The following is a 27,554-nucleotide window of genomic DNA, read 5'->3' as shown; positions in this document are numbered from 1 at the left end:
CACGTATGAAGAATACATAAGGAGGCTCGCGCTGACAGAAGGGAAGTAGATTGTGCATGAGAAGGGAAGCAATCATCCACGTACGAAGGGTAAGAGGAGGTGGTAGCATGGGAGCAATAAGGAATGGCGTACGTAGCGAAGAAACCACAAGTGTACGAAAAAAAGGAATAGGAAGCATATGCGGAAGACAAGCACGAAGAGGAGTAAGTGAGATAGAAAGTGTGTGGAAAACAAAGGAGTAGAAGGATATAGAGAGCCATACAAAGTGGAGTTGATACATGGAGGGAACAAGGTAGCGTATGGAGAATGGGAGTATGCAAGAAGATAAGAGTAAGACTACACAGAGGAGGAAAGAGGAAGGATAGCATACAAGCATCCGTAGCCAACTGGGAGAGCTCCAACACCACAAAGAACAACACATTAAAGAAGATCTAGGTGGTTTATGGTGAAGAGTGGTGGAGGAAGTGGTACAGGCTACATTCCAAGGAATAAACACACCAAGGAGAAATTGGAGAAATCACACAGAGGTACGTATAAACAAACAGTTAGAGCACAAATATAATTAAAACCACCTGGATAGTTGCACAATATCATAAGATAGTGAAGATAAGCATTGGTAACCCAACAGAGGGGTCCATATGCACATGTATAGAACAAATCCAAACAATGGAAGAAAGCCACATGAGGATTAGAGTTTCCGTACGAAATAGGACGACACAATGGAAGGAAGAAAATTGACTGTATGACAGGAAGAAAACGATGTATCAGAGGATGGAGTGACAACATTGTACGATGTATAGACCGTAGAGGACCATGCATTGTATCGGAGAGGAAGTTGGATTGGTTGAGCCAGGTATAGCTGTAAAGGTTATGATGTTTGGGTCGTCTGGAAGACAACTTCTTTTGGGGGGGATAATATAGGGCATAATAAATCAATAATGTAATTAAAGATATATAGTATTGGGTTCGGGGTAGTTAGGAATCGAGGGGGTGCATTTGTTGGTCTCCCTCATAGTTTGCAGACTCGGACTCAGAGAGTACTTGACAAGCCCAAAATTTTCAACTTGGCAAAAACTCGCCTTATACTTGACAAAAACTCGGGAAAAACTCAGCAAATCGGGAAGTACCAATATTTAAAATCTCTTAAAGAAACATATATTTTTTGTAGAATTCAATTACAAAATGTATTAAATTAGAAATTGACATCTCAACAGAGAAAATGTGTAGTTTTATTGCATTATCATCATGTGAAAAATGCATCTAATCTAATGTTTTCTCTGCATCGAGACTTTTTACCCACATATTTTTACATCTATAAATACACGAGAGTTAAACTTGAGAGTACTTGGCCAGCAAAAATAATTGAGAGTACTCGGGAACTCTGCGAGTACTTGGAGAGTTTGCAAACTATGGTCTCCCTAACCAATCCAACACTATTTATGAACATTGGAACCAAAGTAACTCGATTCAGACTCGCCCATGACTTGATAAAGTGACAAAACCCTTGAAATTTAGTGATTTTTCAGGATTAACATTCCATGCACCCATTATTGAATAAAGCTTAAAGACACAATAACATCATGAAATAGAAGGTAATTTGATCACAGACATAAACATACATTGATTACCCAAGTACAAAGGTAAATTACTAAATAGTAGCTGAAGGAAATAGGAAACATAGATCTATAAATTATAAAATCAATGAAATCCATCAAAATGTATATCAAATCCATGAAATCCATCACATCAATAGTCACCATCCAATGTTCCAAACATATGTTAAGTTAAATAAAAAGTTAAAACAAGTCTATAGCCATGGCTACTAGTCCTCATCCTCATCCCCAGCATCAGCCTTAGAATAATCTATAATATGCCTCCTAGTAAGGTGTCTAAGGTAGGTCCTGGATGACTGATTAGCCATAGCCTCTGCCTATGAGCTTGAGGTGCTTCTAGGATCAACTGTAGTCCCTCTCAGTGCATGTAAGGTGCCACTAGGCTCAACTATAGGTCTTTGCTCCTCTGCTGCCATAGCCACAACCTCAGTCTCTCTGTCTACCTCGACAACCCACTCTAGGTCCTCATCATCGAACACAGGATCAGTAGCCTCAGTAATCCACTCAAATTCTGGATCAACTTCCTCTAGAGTAATTAGAGAGGTGTCACTATCCAAAATATCCCTCGTCCTAATGAGCAGGTTGTAATGCACAAAGACTAGTTTATTCATTTTCTCCATAGACAACCTGTTAGGCCTCTTCGAGTGGATGTGCTTGAACATGTTCCAGTTGTGCTCACATCCAGAAGCGCTATATGGCTGGCTCAATATGTGGATGGTGATTTGTTGAAGGTTTTTAGTTGAAGTCCCAAACATTTGCTATCATCTATTTGAAAAAAGGAAGAGCACAAAATATTAGTCTCATCAAAACCTTTAAAGCTAGAAAGGTATAAACTATATAATAAAATTAATATGCAATGTGCATAAGGCTTAAGTTGCATTTTTTACCTGGTTGCATTTTTGTATGACCTTCTTTGTAGATTTGGCCTGAAAAATGGGTCAGTTGCATTATTATAAGCATCCATCTCAAGCAATATATATGTGGGATTAGTGGCCATCTTTGATATTATAGTATATAGGCCAATAAGAACCTCCTCATCTACTGTGAAATCATCATAGAAACAAAATGTTGGATTGAGATAATATGCTGGTGCATGGATGGGTTTATGAAGCTGATTTTTCCATCTCCTATCAGTTATGTCCCAAATGGGGCCATACTTGTCCTAATCCTACATATTTGTCTCTAATAGCCTCCTTGGCCCTATCCATGCCCTCATATATGTAGTCCATAGTGGGCTTCTCCCCGTTAGCAACTCGTAGGAGGGCTACAAGGGGCTCAATGACCTACAAAATAGTTAAACAAAAAAAAATTGAGTGAATGTTGATATGATCATATGAAATATGAAACTTCTTAGAGTTGCACAATGGAAATAAAACAAAAAAATGAAGACAAATTAATTTATAAATTTTAAGTATTTAAAATTTGAATTACCTCCACAATCTCCTTACGAGGGTCCCAAAAACCACCTTCATCATAAATGGATTTTGTTGCATCTATCCCTGCAAGGGTAGTAGCAAAGGACGAGGAAGTCCATTGTGGACCAACAAATATGCACCTCAAAGGTAACCTTGAATTCAACAAGGATTTTAGTGTGATAAAATTAGAGGTAAATCTTGCGATTTTGGGACAAGCCAACTCCTTTCCCTCCGTATATTCCCTCATAATGTTGAGGACCAAGGCATGATTATAGATGAACTTGCAAAGATTTTTGGCCTTATCAACACATGATTTCACCCATTCAATCTTGCCAATATCTTCTAACATTAGGTCAAGGCAATGGGTTGCACATGGAGTCCAAAAGATTCTTGAGAGTCTCTCCATCAAAAGTTTTCCTCCAATAATTTTAAATTAATTAGTAAAAATTTAGATGCATTCATTTTAAAACTTAAGAAACTTTTAATTTTTAAAAACTAAAATTAAAAATTTAGAAACTTAGAAGTTAAAATTTTACTTGCAGTAACAAAATTAGTTGCATTATTAGTCACCACTTAAGACAACATTCTCTTCTCTCACCTCCCTTCTGACCTTAATAGCCTCACATAAGTATGTCACATTTTTGACATGTGAGGAAGCATCTATAAACTTTAAAAACATGGTGGATCTTGTAAGTGAAAATAAAACAAAATAATCATCATTGACCAATCAATAAAACAAAAACTTAGTTATTCAATAATACATTAAATTTAGGAGAGTTCTATTCTGCTAGAAACAAGAAGATTTAGGAGAGTTCTATTCCTTCTATTTGTTCATCCATTTGTCATAATGATGCAACCCCTTTGGCTCCAAATGTAATATCCATGTCATAAAATAGATTATTAATCAAAGCGTTGTTTCTGTAGGTTAGTGTAGCCATCGGCTATCATTGTACACTATCGGAAAGTTTTCCCGACGAATATTTAAGCACCGCTTGTAGTAAGTCGTAGGTATGCAATTTGATTTATTTTCTTGGTACTACGAATTCCCGTTGGGATTCTCTATTGTGTGCCATTTCGGAAGTGAAAGACCTTCCCTATTTGGTTTTCCGGTTTCGGTGGGAATCAACCCTCACCCTATTTCGTCGCCTATAATACTTCGCTCGGATCCGACAAATTGGAGCACCATCTTTTGGCAAATATTAATTGAAGGCTATTTGTGTTCAAATCCTTATTCTTGTTTGGTTTTATTTCATGAATTTGGATCTATAAGTTTTTTGGTTACAAGACTTAGCATTTTCCCCCGATCCACACACCATCCGTCACTGTGGCTTAGCACAACTCGCCAAACGTCTGCCCATCACCATACTGTACGACCATCCACCCTGTTGTCTCTACCATACAACAGACATCTTGTTGCACCATCATTGTACAATTGCTACCTACCATACTTGGTGTTGGGTAAAGTAAACTCTCATCCAACATGCTCCCAACCTTCCATGCCGTCTTTTCCCCATAGATGGAGGCACCGCATGGAGGGGTGCAACCGACCTTTGAAGAAATGCAAGAACAATTGAGAGAAGATTGGAAGAATGTGAATTTGGAGGAAGATATCTCCTACAAAGATTATGTAGATCTGATAATGAGATATTCGGGAGGTAGAAACTGAGGATATTTTAACGATGATTTTAGAAGGAAGTTGAGTAAAGTAAATTTGTTTCCATTTGACAGATTCGAATCCATATTTGCGCGAGCACGGGTAATGAAGGCCGATACTTACTTCCAGCTTAATCATATGCCAGAAGAAGAAACTAAATTTGTGGCATTACACTTGGAGGGAGTTGCGCATGAATGGTGGCATCACAACACCATCACACTAGGGTATGATCAAATAAATACCTTTGGGGAATTCACTGAGAGATTGATAGATCATTTTGATGGTAAAGATTCGGAACTCAATTTCAAAGTTCTGGCACAACTGAGGCAAACTAGATCAGTTGACTAGTACATTGCAGAATTTTAGAAACTCTCTGTTTTGGTAACGGACATTTATGAAAGAAGATGGATAGTGCTCTTCATGGATGAACTGACAAAACCATTGAAAGGTTGGGTAAAAGGGTTCAATCCTGCCACCTTGTCGGAGGCCATTAAGAAGGCATGGAGTATGGGGTCATCATCGGTGCCATCCTCACGAAGTTACTCACATTCTAAACCGTTGGTGTTTCCGAGGGACAAAGATAATAAATGTTCATTAAGAAAACCGTCGTTGGATGAAGCTACCCAACAAGAGTTCCGAAGGAAGAAACTATGTTTCAATTGCAAGGGACCATTGGAACCTGGGCACAGATGATTCGGAAAAGGGAAAATCCACTACATTGAGGTCGTGTCCGATGATGAGGATGAACCGGAAGATATACCCTCTAAAGACAACCAACCGCACGAGGACACCAAAATGGTTAGTTTGAACTGTACGAAAAGAATTACAGCATTAGTACGATGCAGAGGAACTATCGCCCTAGTCGCTAGCCCATGGTGCACAGTGTTTCATGTATGGGGAAACCTTCAAGGACAAAGGGTTATGGTGATGCTCGATAGCGGAGCCACTCTAAACTTCATAAACTCGTCTCTGGTGAAACGAAGAGGTTTACCTACGGAGACGCACACAGGATTCCAGGTGAAGGTTGCTAGAGGGACTCTTCTAACCTGCACACACCTTGTTCCTCAGCTAAGTATCACAATGCTGAATCACATGATGATCGAGGATTTCTTCACAGTGGACCTTGATGATATGAAGGTTATTCTGGGCATACAATAGATGGAGACACTTGATAAATACACTCAGAGCTTCAAATGCATGGACTTCACTTCTGTTGTCGATGCAAAGGTTGTTCTCTGTGGAATGGCAAATGAGGGTCCAAAGGAAGTTTCTACACATCAGATGGAGGCAATTTTTCGCCGTGATGACATTGCTTGGGCTGCACTTGTTTTGTCTCAACAGAGCCTATAAAAGGGCAACAAACACCTCCCCAGGATGATGATCTCCAAAATATCTTGAGTGATTATGATAAAGTCTTTATAGACATTCCTCTTGGCATACCTCCTCATTGAGGGCTTGAACATACTATCAGGTTGGAAGTAGGAGCCAAGCTGGTCATAACCACACCCTACTGCCATCCCAAGAAATTCAAAGATGAGATCGAAAAGACATTTTAGGAACTGCTAAAGAAAGGATGGATTCGTCCTAGTTCTAGCCCTTTCACATCATCAGTGGTATTGGTCAAAAAGGATGGGACGATGCACATGTCTGTGGACTACTGTGCATAGAACAAAAAAATGATACAAAATAGATATCCCATTCCAAGGATAGATGAATTATTGGATGAATTACATGGCGCCATCTATTTTTCAAAAATAGATCTTCATTCTAGATACCATCAAATTCGCATGAGGGAAGATGTGGAAAAGACAACCTTTCGTTGCCACTATAGGCATTATGAATTCCTGGTCATGCTATTTAGATTAATGAATGCACCTGCTACATTCCAGTCATGCATGAATCACATCTTCAACAAACAATTGCGTAAGTACTTACTGGTATTTTTTGATGATATGTGAGGAAGCGTCTATAAACTTTAAACTTTGAAAATATTGATATGTCGTATTTTTGACATGTGAGGAAGCATCTATAAACTTTAAAAACACGGTGGATCCTAAAAGTGAAAATAAAACAAAATAATTATCATTGACCAATCAATAAAACAAAAACTTAGTTATTCAATAATGAATATTCAATAATATATTAAATTTTGGAGAGTCCTATTCCACTAGAAACAAGAAAATTTAGGAGAGTCCTATTCCTCTTATTTGTCCATTCATCTAACACAATGGTGCAACCCCTTTGGCTCCAAATGTAATATCCCTGTCATAAAATAGATTATTAATCATATCGTTGTTAATGGGCTGATTTATTTAAATTATCTTGGACCTATTTTAGTTTTTTCTCCATAGGTTAGTGTAGCCATCGGCTATCTTTGTACAACGTCAGAAAGTTTTCGGGATGGGTATTTAAGCACGGCTTGTAGGAAGTTGTAGGTATGCAATTTGATTTATTTTCTTGGTACTGCGAATTCCCATTGGGATTCTCTGTTGTTCACCATTTCGAAAGTGAAAGACCTTCCCTATTTGGTTTTTCGGTTTCAGTGGGAATCAACCCACCCTATGTTGTTGCCTGCAATACTTCGCTCGGATATGGCAAATCGGAGCACCATCTTTTGGCAAATATTAATTGAAGGTTATTCATGTTCAAATCTTTATTCTTTTTTGGATTTATTTCATGATTTTGGATCTATAAGTTTTTTTGTTATAGGACATAGCATTTTCCTCCAATCCGCACACCATCCGTCACCGTGGTTAAGCACAACTCATCAATCATGTGCCCATCACCATACTGTACGACCATCCACCCTGCTGTCTGTACTGTACGACAGACATCTTGTTGCACCATCACCGTACTACTGTTGCCTACCGTACTCTTTTCTGAGTGTTGTTGTTAACACCGTATGACCTTCACATCCAATGTACACCTACCCCTGCCTACCATACGACCTCCAAAAGGCTACCGTATGACCTTCAAGAAACAACCATACAACCACTCACAACTATTGTACGGTTTCCCTAAAGCCACTATATGACCCTCAAGACAGTCTGTACACCTTCATTCCCACCATTTGCATTATTTCGTATGGCCATAATAACCTAGTGCTTCTGTTTTCAAGTGATTTTGGTGCATGCCCGAACAACGAAACATTACACCAAATCTTTCTATGGTCCTCCAGCTCAAGTTTCATTTCCTCAACCATTTCTAGTAAGGGGGGTCCACTCAACGCATCTTCACTAGGGGCTTTAAACCCCGCATCACAGATGGAAACCACATCAATCATGTCTTGCCAATAAGGAGTCATGTCACATTTATAAAACCATTTAAATTAGCATACCATATTTCAACACCAAGCTAAATTATAAAATTATATTTTCAAAGTTTAATTTAAAAAATTAAAAGTTAAAGTTAGAACAATCAAATAGAAATGAAGTACTTGGCTAAATAAATGGAATGTTGTAGAAAAACTAAAACATGCAAATTGTTCTTCTTCCAGCTTCATGGATCTCCCTATTCCAGCCCAAGCTCTCAAGTGAGGGTTGTGTAGTAGGAGTGGAATGTGGTACAAAAAAATTGTCCAACCTAGATTTTCTGACTATAGGATGAAAGGTAATGCTAGTACTACTATCAACTAACATATCAAAGGAATACAATTATTACTTCATTTTCATATGAAGGCAGTTATATAAGTTATGTTCATGTGAATGAGATTAACGGTTAAAATCAGTTAAACGGAATTTCATAACTAGCAATTGAAAGCATCATCAATGAATTTACTATCGAAATTAAAATCTATATACCATGGAATTTCGAAACCGAAATCAATCTAGGGATGCTTCTACAAACACCCAGGTTGGTCCATAAATACCACTTAGGATCAAATGACAATAACTATTAAGTACCACTTATTTCAATTAGGGCATTGATTACCAATGGATCATTTAGGGCATCACATACCACTGTATCAATTAGAGCATCAATTACCATTGGATCATTTATGACATCACATACCACTATATCAATTAGGGCATCAATTACCATTGGATCATTTAGGGCTTCAAATACAACTGTATCATTTAGGGTGTCAGATACCACTGTATTATCTTGGACATCAGATACCATTGTATCATTTGGGGCATCAAATACCTCTGTTTCATTCCTTTTCTTCATACTATTAATTGTGGCAATAACATAGAATTAGAAGATATGCTCATAATCATTATTCTTATAAATGAAAAATTGAAACAACAATCCTATAGATATATTCCATAATCAGTTGGAAGGTCAGCCAATCTAAATGGTTACCAATTACATTGATGAGAAAGGTTGCATTCATTAAAGAAAATAACTGAATTCAACGATATAAATTAATCCATCATATCTTCTACTTGTATAAATATCATAAAAGTAAAAATACTTGTTACCAATAAATGTTTGAATTCTCAACTTATCTTTATCTGATGCACGTCTTGACATCTTGTGGAGAGGGGAAACATTGTCAAGGGCTTAACCTCCCAACCACGGATTGCATACTTATCCCCACACTTTCTCTAACCAGAAAGGCCCTCCCTACCGAGAATAGACATGGAACACCTTGTCAGTCATTGAGCATCTTGGTACTTAGTCACACCACTCGACTTGACAACAGAGAATGTATTGGACATGCATGAGCTATCAAATGATTCTTTTTAGAATAATAAATAATTGTTATGTCACATCTAAATTCTGTTTTCATGCTAATGCAGATTCCTTTCTCTCACCTCTTCCCCTTTTCCTTGACTATACAGCTGGGTGAGTCCTAGGTGTTTGAATCTCAAAGCAACTAGCTTGTTTTGTTGATCCTCAACTAATATAAGAATGTTATATGTTTCTAGCTTATCACACAGACTTGTAGAATAAATATCATTTGATTTTGACTTTCAATGACATAATAAAGATATGATATCATGTCATGGATACTTGGCTTTTACTCATCATAAATAGCTCTGTCCTAAAGAGGGACTAACCAATGATATTTAAAACAAGGATGATTTGCATCATAATTTGGAACTGTATGAAAATGTAGTAATATCTGATAATAAAACATATTACAATACCTAGGATATGGACAACCACATAACCCAGTAAAATCTGGAAAATAAAATGGAGTCTTGCTGGACGCTATCAATCAGTCCCACCCTTCATGGAAGAAATCTTTAAGCACAAATCCCAGTGTGATTATCAATCACATCTTTAGCAAAATATCAATATAAAAGACAAATCGTAGAAGGAAAATGCAATGATTATCAAGTGGTATATTGCAGAGATATCGTGTGATATTTGCAAAGGTATTGGGTGATATGAAAAAGAATTTGGATGATATGAAAAAGAAGTTAGGTGATATGTTCAATGCTCATGGTCTTTGTTGGCTTCAAAATGTAAGAAAGTATTCAAAGTCTCTTTGGCTTCCAAGAAGCCGTAACTTATAAAGAAGAGACTTGGCTCTTAATCGCTAATAAAATATGCCAAATGTGCATTTCAGTTTTTAGCAAGAAATTCAATAAATATGGAAAAAGATTTGAAGGTTATAAATCAAGGATAATTATAATATATATCTATCTACTTGCACGTAGATGTACTTATGAGGTGGCATCATATTATTTATAAAAATAATATTATGGTGTCACTTTTATTCCTATATCTATGTGCACGTACATAGGTCTACATTATAATGATGTGGTGGAAAAATCAATCAAAAACCATTTGAGGTACGCATTATTTTTAATTAAAATAATTAATGTTTTAAATGTTTATTTAATAGCTCATGCGTGTCTAATCCTGTTGTGCAGTTACTAGGTCCTCAGTCATGGTGATTCATGATTCATACCCAGTGATGGTTATGCTCCTGTGCCCAATTCCTTTTTGACAATGCTTCCACCCTTTTGACATGCTTCATACAAGGAAATTCTCCACAGTTAAATAATATTACCATAACAAGTTATTAATCATAAATAATCATAACAGCTAACTGCCTTTTCAATTCCATGAATTGATGATAAATAATTAACTAGCATGTTATCTTCATATGAAATTATAATGACTAACCATATTACCATTTTTTAGGATTATAACAAATTTAACTGTCAATTGACTTCTTGTGAACTCCAACAGCTATATGAACATTTTAAATTGGGTCGAAAATTGGGATGTAACAATCAGAGACAACACCAGCACCACTAGCAGGAATAGTGTAGAAGCAGTATCACTAATAAAAGCACTAGGATGATAGGGAGGAACCTTCTCCAACACAACCTATTGAACCTAGGGGTGCAAAACTAGATATAGATGCAATTCTAGACGAGGGTGGATGAGAAGTGCTAGTGGAACCAATCTGAGCTAACTCTGCTAATTGTTTTTGTCTTAGTTTCTTTTTTTGTTCATATTTTTCTAAGACAATATAACAAAAACATTTAGCCTCAGCAGTTGCAACTTTACAAGGCTCAACATCATGTCCACACATGCCAACAATATGGTATTTCAATCTATTTATCGGCCCACTATTAATGGTCTTACAAAAAGTATTTTGTTTGATTTCTACCTCTTTTAGGAAAGTCTATGGTGTACTTCCAATACTCATCTTTTTAATTGCCTTTAGAGAGCTTGGGTTTTTTAGTTGGAGGAGCCATTATAAGAAAGGAATTTATTTTTTCGAAATGTCAAGGTTGCTGCAATAAGACATTTTAAACCAAAAATTACTATTTAAACATTGCATTTTATGAAGAGTTAAAGTTAAAAAAAACCCATAAAATAGAGAAAAATTTCATACAAAAAACCCATAAGCATAGAGAAAAAAATCATCTAAATCCAAAAAAATCAACTCTTACCTCTTTCGAATGAATTGATAAGTGTTGAGAAGAGTTCCTATAAACTCCTTGATGATCTAAATGCAAGTATATAACTGCTCCAGTGTCACAAATGCAAGCTTTTCTATTCTTCCTTTGAGCTGGTTGCAAAATAATGGCACTCTATTTCTCTTTCTTTCCTTTTTCCACATTAGAGTCTTATGAAAGCCCTTTTATGGTAATAAGAAAAATAAATATAAAAAATAATTATAAAAAAAAAGAAGCAAATTTTTTTTTTTTCAAAGTCCAAAAATACCTAGTTGTGGCCAAGTCATTGCCATCATGATGCGTTAGACATGATGTGACCTACGAGTTGGGCGAGTCATCCCAATTGACCTGCACAGTCAGCGTCATGGGTCATTTTGACCCGGCTGAGGTAACTTGACTCACTGACTTGCCCGACTTGTGGCGAGTCTCGTTACTCCGATTGGAACATGAATGATGTATTGTTTGTTCTTGGAAATAAATAAAAAATACTATTTCGCTCGTGAATATTAGGTACGGTTTTCATTGGTAGTAATAGCTTAGATTGGTATTGGTCTATCCTGTACTACAGCCACTCTACAACAATGCCTTTGGTTTGGCCTAACAACAAGATTCCACCTAGGCCTCCATTTCATCTTGCTTGCTTTGTGATCTCCCTTGTCTGAATTCTCGCCTGCATGACCTGTTTGGCTTAGGACCAAAGTAATGAGAATCGGAATTGGTAAGGCTGAATCGAATTGCGAATCAGCCATGAATCGGAATCGAATTGGCCACGACTCGGCAAATTAAAAAAACCCTTGAAATTTAGTGAGTAACTTATTTCATAAACCCGCTATCACTTATTCGATTCATCGATTCACAGAAAATTGTTTGGCTTGAATCGAATCGTGTGAATCGCCGCAAGTCTCATTACTATGCTTAGGACACATGAGCACCATGGAGATGTTTGTGTGGCATACACTCGTCCAACAGACTTGCAGAAGAGTAGGTGGTTGTTGAGATTTTACACCTACTGTTTTTGACAGTATAATACCTCCCTGGACAGGCTATAGATTTCAAGATTTCTCTAGCCATGTTTAAACTCCATTGTTTTTCTTCATTTTCCCTCTCTTGGTTATTTTTTAACCTCTCGTGGCACATTATGTCCCGTTCAAATCACTTGTTGCATCTCAATCACTTCATGGAGCTATCCACCCACCATTGTTGACAGTGTTTACAGCTTATTGTGTTATTCATATTACAACTATAGTGTTCTACTTGGCTCATGCAAGCTCACTCTTGCCTTCATTCCATCAAGCTCCAGCTTTGTGGCTTCAGAGGGGAGCAATCTCACTCTCACATATATTCATTTGGATTAAGCATATCTTACCTCTTATTGTTTTCTTTCTTGATATTATCATTTATCATTAATCAGTTTTACCATTACCATATCTTGGCTGTCCATGGAGGTGGAAACACCAAAAAGGGGGTCTGGCTCTGGCAGGCCTCCAAATCCACTAGCCTTCCCATGCACAACAAGGCATCCTGAGACACCCCTTGCAGATGGGGCTGCCCTGGGGATGTCCACCCTTCTGGTAGCACCTGTTGGTATAGTGGGTGACATTTGTTTTCTGTCTTGCTGTCTTCAGAACTTCCCTGCCTCCAAAACTTCTGGAATATTACTAGGTAACATTGTTATTTTTTATGTTGAATGTACCTAAAATTAAATCTTCATTCATCCTGAGACACCCCTTGCAGATGGGGCTGCCCTGGGGATGTCCACCCTTCTGGTAGCACCTGTTGGTATAGTGGGTGACATTTGTTTTCTGTCTTGCTGTCTTCAGAACTTCCCTGCCTCCAAAACTTCTGGAATATTACTAGGTAACATTGTTATTTTTTATGTTGAATGTACCTAAAATTAAATCTTCATTGTTTTTTCATGTAGATGTTCCAAGCTAGAAGATGTTTTTGTAATTTTCTATATTTAAGCACTCTTAAATCATCTAGATTTTCATTCAAAAACTATGAGGATGTTTTTTAGAAGTTGTTAACAGATTCGGGATAAATCTTTAAATACTCAAGATAGAAGACGCTTATTAAGAAATTGAAAGTATGTGACCATCACAGTTGTCAGGTTCCATGTCTGTTCATTCTGTAATCTGTTATTTGTACTCTTCCATATGTGTAAATATTAATATGTGATTCCACCTTTTTTAAACAAATTGTATGATTGAAAATTTGAAAAAATTATTTGAAGATCGAACATATTTTTTTAGGTAAAGGATTCTACAAGATACCTTTATTGTTTGAATTTTGACAAGAAGAGCTAATTTATTAAATTATGCTTAACACTGGCTGCCCAGTCGTTTCGATTCAAAGAATTACTTTTCTCTGTTTAATGTATCTTACGTTTAATGTATCTTATATTTAATCTTGATTGTTTCGTCAGATTCCATACCTTTTCATTTAGGAATCTGTTAATTTTACTCTTCCGTTTATTAAGTAATATGTGATCTAGATTTTTTGTTTTCAGAAAGGTCTCACATTCTGCTGTGTTCATCTTTAATCAAGCAGGTGACATTTAATAAAATCTGCAAACAGGCACAACTTGTTTTTTCTGTTTAAGAAACATATTGACATAAGAACTGATTTAAGCAAACCCTTGACTTCAACTGACTCTAAAAAATTCATTGTAGCACGGCCGGACATGAAGCTTCAGGAACAGGCAGCATGAAATTCTTGATGAATGGTTGTCTTATTCTTGGGACGCTGGATGGATCTACAATTGAAATAGCAGAAGAAATAGGAGAAGAGAATATGGTAATTGTTTCTCCAGATTTGTGTAGAGTTTCTCATTTCTTCATGTCATGCCATTTTCGCATTTGAAGTGCTTGTTGGGTAAAGTCTATAGTCTCATTGAAGATAAGAATAAACAACTGTTTATTTTATACTTTTTGTCTTGGTCATGTTTTTAACTACAAATGATTGATTATCACAAGTTTCAATTATAGTTTTTATGAAAAACAGCTAAAAATATATAATTGAAAAGGAGTAATTCCAAATATCAGTTTCAGCGGAGAATGCTGAGGAACCAAAAATAATAGCAGGGCCTCAGAAAGGATCATCAAGATTCATAACTATGTGACTAGCCACTGAAAGCAGCAAACTTTACGAAAAGCAGAGATTTAGATATGACAGATATGGAAGCTCATTTAAATCCATCCAAATACAATCACTAAAATAGAGGCACAACTGAAAGACTAAAAAAATAAAAATTAGACAAAAAATTCTTTGATATCCTATGAAAAATTCTATAAAGGACAATAAATTAGGCTATCCACTACCAATGATAACAAAATACTGTGGTTTCTCAAACACATTTCATTAGAGGTTGCTGGCCATTTATCACCTCAAAAACTGTACAATAGTCCAGCCATAGTTTCCTGCAGATCCTGAAAAATGGCAACCCAAGTCACATTGACAGTTCCTATGCACTGCATGTGCATCTGCTCCTCTACATGTATGGATGCTTCCTTGTCAACACAGGTTACATTCAATTTCATGGACCTGGGAGAGTAACAGGTTTATAATGGAAAAATGAAAGGAGAGAATCCATCCCAGAGATACTGATAGAACAAAGTACCAAACCTGGTTCAGAATACCAATAGTATTGAGATTTAGAGAGACTCATGGAGGCAATCTGCTCTGAGCAATTGAGAGCTAAACACAAGTGTCTCTCCCATTATGATGCTGAATCATCATGAGATTTGTGTCTCTGAAGAAAGAAAAAGTCCAAAGGAGCAGTAAATACAAAAAGGTTGGGTTAAAAATGAATATTGAAAGATGGGTTGAGGGATAATTACTTTTCTATACATCAGTGTTACCTCGAGTTTCTGGGGGGGGGGGGGGAGATTACAGGAGACAGGGGGACGGCTTTCCGGGACAGCATATTTGTTTTGCCAAATTTGGGGATGGCTTTACAAAATATCTTAGTTACCAGATTCGTGCCCTAGAGGCCGGATCCGGATTCGGGTCCAATCCAGATCCGGATCCTTGTTTTACATAGTTGATTCCTCCGGATTCATGGCCCATGAATTTGAATGAATCCACTGTGTAAAACAAGGATCCTACTCGGATCTGCACGAATCCAGGCATGAATCCTCAAGGATCGACAGGTTTAAGTTGAGTCTAAGTTATTTAATATGACTTTTTTAAATATATATTTTTGCTTTCTAGTGCTAAAATGACCCTTTTAGGCATTATATATATTTTTGCTTTCTAGTGCTAAAATGAAATTATTTGCTCCAATTTTTTGAAATTTGTATAGGGTTTCTAGTTTTTCGTGAAACTCCTCTATTCTTACTTGGTTCTTGGCTAGGGTTTTAAGGATCTAGAAATCACAATTTTTCTCCAGGCAAGAGCAAAATCGTAAGCTGAAAATTGCGGATCTACAATAGCTCGTGTTTTTCAGAATTTTTGGCCTAGAGTTTTTTGTTTGGTTTGCAACTCGTGTCTGCAATTGCTGGGGTCTTGTTTTTCCTTGCAAATCACGACATACAAATCGATATTTAACTTGCATTTTTGTGTTGCAACTCGCGATTTTGATTAGCATCATTTTTTGGTGTTTGGACTCCTCTTTTTCACCCATCTGCATGCCCTAAACACCATTATTTGGAGTCATTTTTGCATACTGAGTCGTTTTTTGCTTCATTGAAGCTTCAATCTGCTACAAAAAATGACCTGTTTTGGCCTGCAAATTCCATTATTCTTTGCAAATTTGACCTTTAGTGGTTGTCAACTAGGGTTTTCTTTGAAACCCTAATTTTTTTGATTCCAGATTCTTGGTGAGATTCTAGGTTAGATTTTTTTGGGTGCCTCGATTTTTGGGCTAGCAGATCAAGAAACTGACAATGTATTCCTTTTGTGTTTTTTGAGCTCTCTTTTGGGTCACTCCACATTTTCTGGGTCTTCCGTCTTTTTGCCTCAAAGAACGTGCCTTCACAAATTTTCATGTTTTTATTCAAAAATGTGCATGGCATCTCTGAAAAACATTTTGTTCGAGCACAACTTCAAATTCAATGGTAGAAAATACGACACTTGGAAGCAGCGGATCGTAGTAATATTTGAATATCGGAATATCAATCAAATTGTTCTGGGTGTTACGAAGCAACCAACTGCTGCTAGTACTGATCATGATACTTGGGATTTGAGTAATCGAGAGGCGGTGATACTTCTCAAATTATCCGTGGTTGATGATTAGCTCTCTCAGATTCCATTCGACAAGACAACTGCCGAGATATGGACACATTCAAAGGTCTTCATGAGACTTCTGACAAAAGAAGAGCTTTCTTTTTGAAAAACACTCTGTTTTCTATTATCATGGATGAGCGAACCTTGCTCCAGGCACACATGAATAGGATTCAGGAAATCCGTAATCAGTTGCTTGCAATCAATCGCAAGATGGAGGAAGAGGACATTGTGGTTATCACTCTTCGGAGTTTACCAAAGTCCTATGAGCATTTTATTGTGACTCTCAACATCATGCCTTTAGGTGTTGATCTAAAGTTCATTGATCTCTGCACACTTTTGCTTCAGCAAGATCGGTGGAAACAATAGTTCGGTAGCAGTTCCAGCTCCAGCTCCACAGAGCAAGCCTTTGCTGCTAAATCCTTTCAGAAGGATAAAGGCAAGTTTCAACAACCGTTTCAGCAGAAGTCTTCTGCTCCAACATTAGATGGCTTTCAAAAGAACATTCAATGCAACTATTGCCACAAGTTTGGGCACATGAAGGTTGATTGTCGGAAACGCTTAGCTACACAATCTAAGCAACTAGGTTCAGAACCCAAAGTGAATAGCGCAGAGTACACTGAGAAGATGGAATCTTCCTTTTACGCCTCTATGGCTAAAAGACCTGTAGATCAAGACAAGTCGTCTGCCTGGTACATTGATATAGGTGCCTCTTGTCACTTCACTCACCACAAAGACTAGTTCACTGACTAGCAACCTTATTCAAACTCCGTTATTTTTGGTGGCGGAGAAGAGTACACTATTGTCGGCAAAGGCAACATTTAGATTCAATCTGCTAGGAGGAATCTCATTTTCCTCGATATGTACTATGTTCTAGGGGTGGAACTAAATCTACTCTCAGTTAGTTAGTTACTGCAACATTTTTCATAGTTGGCTGCCACCTTCAATTCACATTAGTGTACCATCATTGATCGAGCAACTCAATCTACTATCGCCGTGGCTCTTAAGGATCATGGTCTTTTCGGACTTAGTGATTCTGGTGAGTCTTGGGACTTACCTATCGCTGCTCGGCGGTCTTTTGTTAGCACACTTTTGCATCAGTGATATGGACACTTAAATGTGCATTATCTCTCTCAACTTGCTTGGGATGAGCTTGTCCTTGGATTGCTGGAGATTTAGACTCAACAGCTTGGAGTTTTTGATGCATGCCAGGTTGGGAAGCAACATTGTACACCTTGTGCAAGTGGCGATTCATGGCGAGCTTCTCAGGTTCTTCAGCTTGTTCATGCTAATATCTGCGACCCTATGGCCACTCCTTTATGTTCTTGGGTCCAAGTATTTTCTGTTGTTTATTGATGATTTCAGTAGAAAAATGTGGATGTATTTTCTTAAAAAGAAATTAGATGCATTACTATATTTCATAAGTTTAAACCTTTAGTTGAAAAAGATTTTGGGAAATCTGTTATTACTCTTAGATTAGAGAATGGGGGGGATTTCTCTTCTAGTGATTTCTCTAGCTTCTTGGATACTCATGGCATCAAACGACAGTTAACAACACCCCACACACCACAACACAACAATGTAGTTGAACGTTACAACAAAATAATCATTGAGATGGCTCGATCCATGCTCGAACATAGACATGTTCCAAAGAAGTTCTGAGCAGAAGCAGTCAATACTGCAATTTATCTTTTGAACTGGTTACCCACAGTGGCGGTCAACGGTAAAACTTTGAAAGAGGCCTGGTTAGGTCACAAGCCCAGAATTGGTCACCTAAAGGTTTTTGGCTCCCTTGCTTTTGTTTGGATCCCAAGTGCATCATGCACCAAGTTGGATGCCATGAGTTAGAAACTCATGCTTATTGGATATAATAGTCTTCACAAAGCCTACCGCTTGATCGATGTTGAGACATCTCATCTTAGCTACAGTTGTGATGTAGTCTTTGATGAGCAACGAGGACCATACATGCCTGTTTCTCCTGTTCCAGATCTAGTAGACTAGCCTATAAAGGCTCATGATTTGGGATTTACGCTTCCATTAGGAGGGCTCTGGTACCTCCTATAGCTCCATTTATACTAGTGATACCTATACAGACACCTCCAACTTCTCCTGTAGGATCACCTCGATTTGTAGATGCTTTACCTAAGTTTGATCCAAATTCTTCTCATGAGGAACCGGTTCACCAAGAATCTCTTGATACTAATGTTGGTTATTCTCCTCTTCGGCCTAAGGGGTGGACTAAGACACTTGCTGATCTTCGAGATGATGAGCTCATTGAGGGGAGAACTACTCGAAAAAAGAGCAAACCTACAGAGTCTGTTAACTTTGCTTTGATGGCCAACATTCACAGTGTGTTTGAACCTCAAACATATTCTGAGGCTAAAGGAATTCCAGAGTGGGAACAAGCCATGACATTTGAACACTAGATCTTGCTAAAAATTAACACCTGGGTCCTTTATGGTCTTCCACCAAGGAAGAAACCCATTGGCTGCAAATGGGTTTACAAAATCAAATCAAATGGTACTTTGGATAAGTACAAAGTTCGTTTAGTTGTGAAGGTCTTTTCTCAACGCTAGGGCATTAATTATGAGGAAACCTTTGCTCCTTTTGCAAAGATGAGCACCATTAGATTAGTCCTCGCCATGACAGCACAATTTGGCTAGAAGGTCCATCAAATGGACGTCAAGAGTGTTTTCTTGAATGATCTTCATGAAGAGGTCTACATGTTGTAGCCTTCTGGTTTCAAGGTTGTTGCTAAAGACCATCAGGTTCTCAGATTCGTAAAAACTCTCTATGGCTTGACGCAGGCCCCTTGGGCATGGTACATAAAAATTGATAAGTACCTTAACGATCAAGGCTTCCAGAGAAGTTCTTTAAACTCAAATTTGTACATCAAGACTACTGACAGTGACATCATCCTTCTAGTTATTTATGTGGATGATTTGATCATCACTAGCAGTTCGGCATCTTTGATTCAAGGAATCAAACAAAATTTATGCCAATCTTTTGATATGATTGGTCTTGGGCTCATGCATTATTGCCTAGGTGTTGAGTTTTGGCAACAGTCTTCTGGTGTATTCATCTCTTAGTCCAAATATGCCACGGCCTTGTTAGGAAAAATCCGTATGCAGGATTGCAAGACTGCATCTACCCCTATGGAGAAAGCTCTCAAGTTATCAGCCAAGTCTTCTTCTCCTTCCATTGATGATACTACATACAGGAAACTATTTGGCAACCTCATCTACCTTTCTACTACTAAGCCTAACATCAGCTTCGCAGTCAACTACATCTCATGCTTTATGACAGCTCCTAAGGCTGATCATTAGATGGCAGCAAAGCATGTGCTTCATTATGTGAAGGGCACTTCAAATTATGGGCTTCTTTACTCTCGAAGTTCTTATCCTAGACTTAGTGGGTTCACAGGTTTAGATTGGGCAGATTCAAATAACGATAAAAAGTCAACTTCAGGATATGTGTTCAGTTTGGGATCTGGTGCCGTCACATGGACCAATAAGAAGCAGTAGGCAATTTCTCTCTCCTCTACAGAGGCCGAATATAGAGGGATTGTTAAAGGCAGGATGTGAAGCTGTTTGGCTTCGTTGAATGCTTGGGGATATGTAGATGTCACCAGTAGGACCGACTACTATGTTTGTTGATAATGAAGGCATTATTAAGTTAGCTCGAAATCCAGTCTTCCATGAACGAACCAAGCATGTGGATGTTCGTTGTCGCTACATACGACAGCTGGTTGAAGACACTATAATAGATTTGCAGTATGTTCTTACCACAGATTAGACTGTAAACATTCTCACCAAAACTCTTGGTCCTGATAAGTATATCAAATTCAGACGACAGCTTGGTGTTGTAGATAGATTTACCATTAAGGGAGTGTATTACGAGAATAGATAACCACTTATTATTATTCAATGGCAATCTATTGTAAATATTTAGCTAGCTTTAGTTAGCTGTAGCTTTTTTAGCTTTCTTTCAGCTAGAATAGAATGTTACTATTCTTTACGATCGTTTCCTAAGGAAACATCGTTCCATTCTTTTTTATATAGTGACCTCTCAGTCTTTGTTAAATATAAGCAAGTATTTACCAATTACTTCCGTAATAGATGTAGTGACATACCTATAATGTAAATATTTTGAATACTTGGAAAATCAAAACACATGCAATTGTTACCAATTTTCACCCATGGCTCAATTTGGCAGAGATGATTCGATTGTGTTCTTGTTAAGGTGAAATACTTTGGTTCATTTCTGTCTTGTTTAAACCATTACATATATTGGAGTTATGAAATTGGTTTCAGTTTCATTATGTGATGTGTTTTCAGTAAGAAGATTTTCAGTTGCCATTCCAATGTTTACAGAGGAGACAAAGTTAGTGTTGTTCATTCATCCCACAAAGTTTCAGACACTCACATTTTCTTTTGCAAAAGAGATATACAGAATTGTGCAAGATTGCAATTACTGTTTTCTATTAGTTGAGGAAAAAAAAGAAATAAAAGACCCATACAAGCTGTGTGGATAGTGAACCCAATGAAACACAAGAAATATTCATATATCTGAGTGGTATTAAAAGTAAAGAGCACATGAAAGGAACATAGACGTCATTGCTTGGAGTATTGTTGATTCAATCATCGCTGCAGGTTTCTCCGATACTCCTGGTGTTTAAGTGTGCATGCAGTTGTTTGAGAACATATAATACATTTCATGCGAATCTTTCATATACTCCACCAAAAGAAATGCAATAAATTTCTGGAATGCATTTAATGAGCTAAACAGCAGATGAATGCAAGAAAACCTAGAGAATGAAATATCAGAGAAGCATGGAGATCCATTGTTTTATCCATAGCTGGAAAACTCGGACTCGACAAAAACTCGGCAAGCATTAAAAACAATTCAGGAAAAATTTGTCCGGTTTTTGGAAAAACAGAGTAAATACTCAGTAACTTAAAAAAAAGCTTAAATTTAAGTAGTTTTAATTTTGTAAAATTCAATGAGAAGATGTATTGAATGAGTTAACTGTTAATTGACAAGGACACAAAAGAAGCAAGCTGAGTTTACCTATATATGGTGGTACGATGTCATGCCTAGGAGATTCTGCCAATTCAGGTTTAGAATTCATGATCTCCTACTCCATAAATTCACAAATGCAGCGAAGAAAGAACCACATATTTTTCTAAATACAAAAAACCCTTCAATTTGTCTTTCAGAACAATCATGATTTTCAAAGGAAAGAAAGACACATCTTCTTGAATAGTAGTAAGTTAAATGATTTTTGCTATTAAAAAAATCAATAATATTAAAAATAATCTAAGAAACTTTTAGGAAAGAACATGGATGCAGCTTTGTAATAAGTCCACAAAACAATTAGGCCCCAATAATGGAGATTGAAAGCTTCATATAAAGGAAAAACAAACTTAATGTTTCTAATAGAAAAAAAGCATTAACTGAAAGTAGAAATAAGAACTCATGAAAGATACATTACATAACCAGAAGCAATAAGTGACAATTTCAAAGTTAACTATGACAATATTAAATTTAATGTAATAAAAATCTCACGTGGCCCTCAAGAAGTAGTACCATTAGCTAGAAATGGTATGACCAACAAGGGAGAAAATACAACCCGCAAATAGAAATAAACCCACTACAATCTTCTCCAAATCTGTTCTCTTCAAATTGGATATAGAATAGTCTCTAAAAACTATGATATTTAATCTCCAATATCTTCATATATGGCCTCTGAATGTAAGTATAGTATTCTCCAAATTGTATCTCTCGACTACGTAGAAGTGTCGTTTGTAAGGGTTTTCATCCTCACAAACCAAAGGTGACGAAGCAGTCTGGTCCAAGACAGAAGCGATATAAAAATCAAATTCAACATGCCCAAATGAGAGCTCCAATCCTCCTTTAATAGGCTCTAACTACTATTTCACTATATTTGTCCTTGTTCATTGGTCATTTAAAAAGAAATATTTCTTTACTTTTCTGCAATTTTTTTGGGAATATTTTTAGCTTTTATCTAATAAGAATCACCCCCCTTTTAATCTCCAAATGTAGCATTAAATAGTCAAGGTCCATCCAATAAAATAAATCATCTTTAATTTAATATTTGGCCTCCCTAGTCACTTTATCAAATAAATAAATAAAATTAACAATAAAGTCATATCTTTAATGTAGTTTTATTAACTTATAACTAATCATCAAATTTAAAGTGTAATTTCCCGTTCTTAGGCACGCTAATTGACAGTTGGGATTGACCTATGATTTGATTCCTGTAGGCCGACAGATTGTGTAGGGGACCCTTGTAGGAGCTTGGCGAGACATATCAGGGTTTTGTGAGCCAATTTGACCAGTTTTGGGCAGTCTCCTAGATTTTAGGAGGAATCCCTAATTTTCAGGGATGTATTTGGAGTTGGCAGGAACACACGAGGAGACCTCTGGGAACACCTTGGACGCTTTTGACACAATTCCTATTTTTTAGCGTAGTGTCAAAATTTTAGGAAAGGGCCAACAGTCACCTCACAGTAGTTGGACAACATTAGTGGACAGGGGAATAAAAAAAAAATTCAGATCGGGGTCTAGATGTGTGAGCTATGTCTAATTAAGAAATAATTTAACTATTTCCTCAGTTTATAATTAAATAGTAAGTTAAGTGGATTATTCTAGTCATACTATAGCAACAATAATAGTAATAAAAGGGGTCATGGGCACTACCCCCTAGGATGATTAAGTTATGGGATGACTACTTCTTAATTAAAAAGACCCCCCTCCCCCTTGATTGATCAATCCCCTGGAAGGGACTTAAATAAGTTTAAAATGTTATTTTAAGCGAAATTCAAATTTCTTTGGAGGGAAAAGAAAAAGACTTAAAGGGAGGGAAGCAGAATAGGACACATTCATTCCAGACATTTGCTATTCATTGTTTTCTGATGAAGGAGCTCTGGCAGTGAATTCTTCAGAAAATTTGCCCTTCAAGAACATAATCTCTTGGAATGCTTTGGTGGTGAATGAAAACTCACCCCGGTGGTTCGGAATTCAGAATACTTTGATTTGAAAGGTGAAGAAAAAACAATTTTCAGTGGAAGCAAATAAAAAATCTGATTTTTAAGGTAGAGTTTTGAAGTATCTAATGCAGGTAGGGGTTTTGATGCAATCATCACATCATATAATTGTACCAGGTCTACCATACTATTCCTAAAAGTCACAAAACAGTTCCAGATCAGACACAAACTTGGTCAGTTTTTTATCAGGTTTGAAATTTATGTGTTGACAAAGAAAAGGTTTTTCCTTCCAGACCTTTACGTCCCTCAGATTATTACCAGGCAGTCTTATATTGAGAAATACCAGCTGTGCAATACAGTTTGGCAATTGAAGACCGCAGATCTGAGGCAGCAGCAACTAGAAGGCAGAAATTGATCATTAAAATCTGAATTAGGCAACTTTAGATATATTCCCAGGTTGTTGGCATTGGAGGAAAGGAGCAGCTACGGTTGGCACCACCAATTCAGTCCATTTTGATGCACAGATCAGATTATGAAAGCCTGATATGGCCACGATTTGTAATTGGTTCTAAAAATTGAATAAATCAATTTATCCTTACATTGGCGGATAGTTAGTTTAAAGTGTTTCTGTTCAATACTTAGTTATTTTTTGTATTGCACTCAATCATTACTCGAAAACTCAAAGTGAGATGAAAAAACACAAAATACAAAGTAATAAAAATTAAAAACTTTACAACGCTTACTCATTTGCAAAAAATAGAGTCTGGATGTGCAAAATATGGACCTGGAAGCACAAAAGAAAATATCTGACTTCACAAGCTTGTAGTGGAATATTGGTGCAGGATCAGAAATCAAGACCAGTACCATTGGATTGGGATTATAAACAGCTAATCAGGGATATCTTATTTGCACAATTTTGATGTCATCTGCAACACTTATGGTTGTTTTGGTGAAGGCAGGGTAAAACTTAAGAAAGTGCATTTTATATACTACTGACGGAATACTCCTACAAAATAATCTCTTGACGGCCAGTGAAGGAATATTCTTTGAACAGTGATGGAATGTTCCCTGTGCCTATGTCAGTGATTGTATGGTTCTATGCAGACATGATGGTCCAAATTTTCCACTGCCCTCAAAAATTTCCGCTGACCACAAGAAAAATCACCCAAAAACTCAACAGCTCAGATTTTGACAAAAAGCCAACTATGTTTGAGCCGAAAGTGCACAAACAATTAGCTCAAGGTATCATTCCAGAATTTTGGATAGGAACCTTGCAGGTTTGTTGTTGGTGAATCAATCTCACAAGCCAAGAATCATTTGTAAGGACACCACCGGCAAGAAATTTTTGGTCAAGGAAGAATAACATGTTCAATGACGTGAGGATTAAGTATTGATGCACTAAGGAATAATTTTACATATAAAGAAAGAATGTATTCTTATGAAAGAAGGAATGAAACTCTACACTAAACCCTTTTAAGTGAGATTAAATTAGCTAGTGCCAGGTGTCACAATCATAATGAATAAGACAATTTAAGCTATTATTAGCTGAATTTAATAAAAGGAAAATGTGCCTATCTTTAGCTTAAGTGAATAATGTAATTGAAGGACACTATTAATTAAAGTATTACATAATATCCCATATACTCCAATACAAGAATCTATTTCTTGTTTCACTAAGGAACATGAGTCAACTGAGCCACAAAAGATTGGGTCACTTGAATTATGAAAGGTAATTGTCATTTAAGGAGGGCTGACCTTTAATGTCATCTTCTATATTCTTCCCTCAGTACAAGTGTGAAGGTAGATCTTAAAATGCATGGATATGTGATATCATTTATTATCTTGTATGCCATGATCATGCAAAGGAGGAAGTTACCATACTAATAAATGATCTCTTAGTTGTCAGCTTATGACAACCTTAGGAAGTGTGAAGCATGTGAACTTGTCAAGTTTGATGGGGAATGTTAGAATGAGTTTGAAAACACAGAAAATACTAAGAGGGGGAGGGTGTAAATCAGTATTCTAAAATTTTAGTAAGAGATAGGATGGATTCACAAGAATAAATTTGAGACAATGACACAAAACATCACATAGCAAGAGCCACATTTCACGAATCAGTCAACAATGGGCTGCAACCCAGTACAACAAGAGCTTCAACCTTCACATTTCAAACATTGGCTCTAACCTTCCAACTGAACTGAAAATGGCTACAACCATTCAGACAACAGCACAATAATGCATAATACAAAACTTCTAATAAGATTAGAAGCACGAGAGTTTAGCAAGATAAATGTCAAGGTTGTAGACTGGAAACAAACTAAGTTTCCCCAGCATCAACTGTCAACAGGATGATCTTGGCTGTAGATTATTCTTCAAAAACTGAATACTCACCGTCATTCTGCAACTCTCCCACATAGACCTCCAGCAGATTATCTTTGCTTTGCACACAGTATTCAAATTGTGCACTTATTGCACAACTCTTGTTAACTTCAATTAGATGAAAACTAATAGTTTATTTCCATGTTCTCACAATCAGCAAACTTAGAGTCTTCTAACAAAAACTACAGAATCCATACCACCATTTTTTAGTACACACACACCTTAAAAATCACTCAGATCTATCTCAAAAAGGCAATCGCAATTTAAAAAATAAACACCAAGAATAACTGCTCATAATCTTCCTTTTACCTTAACATATATGAACACTGTTTTGGATAACCTCTTTCATGTTACACTTGTCGATGCACCTTATTTTTGAAGGAATCAGAAAACAAGTTCACACTACCACTGTTTTTACAGTCCGACTAAGAATTGCGTCTTGCATTCATACAACATTGACACTATCAAAACAACACATCACCATGTGTTATTCCAACGTTTATAGTCTATTAAAATACCTTTTTTTTCAGTTACACTCCACACCAAACATATCACCATCTTCCTTATGCATGTGATGAGAATTTCATTCACACATGCATAACAGTTACATCTGCCTACATCTGTCTATCATCAAACCACATTTTTACTATCCCTGGCATTGTAATTTTTAACCACAAAGGCAGTATCTTCATCCACCAATAATGATACCAACCCACTGTCATTCTATGAGAAACGACTTGAACTCATAATGACACAGTCTTTAGCATTCATGCCAGCAAAAAAATGCTTCTTCAGTATTGTTTTTGAAGGAATTGAACCTATCCTGTTGTTGCTGAATGAATCCAAAAAATGCCAGCTACTGTTACAAGAAATGGTGTCATCCTCATACATAGGCCAAGACAAATCATTCATATTCCTTCTTTAACCAATATCTCTGTGAGGTGTTACATCTGCATATATATGTTAGCATAATGACTGAGGATTTGATTTCTTTCTACCTGCCGTATATCTCCAGGAGTTGAGAATACAGCTGTATGAACACACATATCTGAGACTGACATTCTAGTCATCAAATCTTAGTGCCAGCAAACAAGCCTGCTCAGCATACTTCTCAAAGTGAACAGGTTTGTCACTGTAAGAAACTCAACCGGTTCGAACTCTACAAACATCAAATTACCTCACTTTTGAATGTTTGACATTCTGTCAAACACTTTGCATGCATCCTATATCTTGCTGTCCTTTTTTTTCAAATTGTTAATGATTGCTTGAATTGAGGCCAAATGTAATTTAAATACTTCCAAATGGCTACTAAGATGTCTAGGCAAAGAATTATAGTGCAATTACTGTTCTCTTTAGCTTTCAAATGCATATAGATGTCACACACAAAGTAA

The 27,554-nt window shown here is 36.8% G+C and overlaps 1 protein-coding gene across 1 annotated transcript in view; it reads left to right on the top strand.

Moving 5' to 3' along the window:
- LOC149566376 (uncharacterized) overlaps nt 1-27,554 on the top strand; it is a 261,740-nt gene that overhangs the window by 186,207 nt on the left and 47,979 nt on the right. Inside the window, exon 19 of the mRNA XM_089819749.1 lies at nt 14,224-14,347. Within this exon, the coding sequence (XP_089675875.1) occupies nt 14,224-14,347 (124 nt within the window). The remainder of the gene's footprint in view (nt 1-14,223; nt 14,348-27,554) is intronic.

The sequence above is a fragment of the Cupressus sempervirens genome, chromosome 3 (assembly GCF_028749045.1).
Source record: "Cupressus sempervirens isolate cs-2001-9-10 chromosome 3, ASM2874904v1, whole genome shotgun sequence".
NCBI lineage: Eukaryota > Viridiplantae > Streptophyta > Pinopsida > Cupressales > Cupressaceae > Cupressus > Cupressus sempervirens.
Note: the sequence above shows the minus strand (reverse complement) of the source record. Positions and strands in the feature narration are given on the sequence as shown.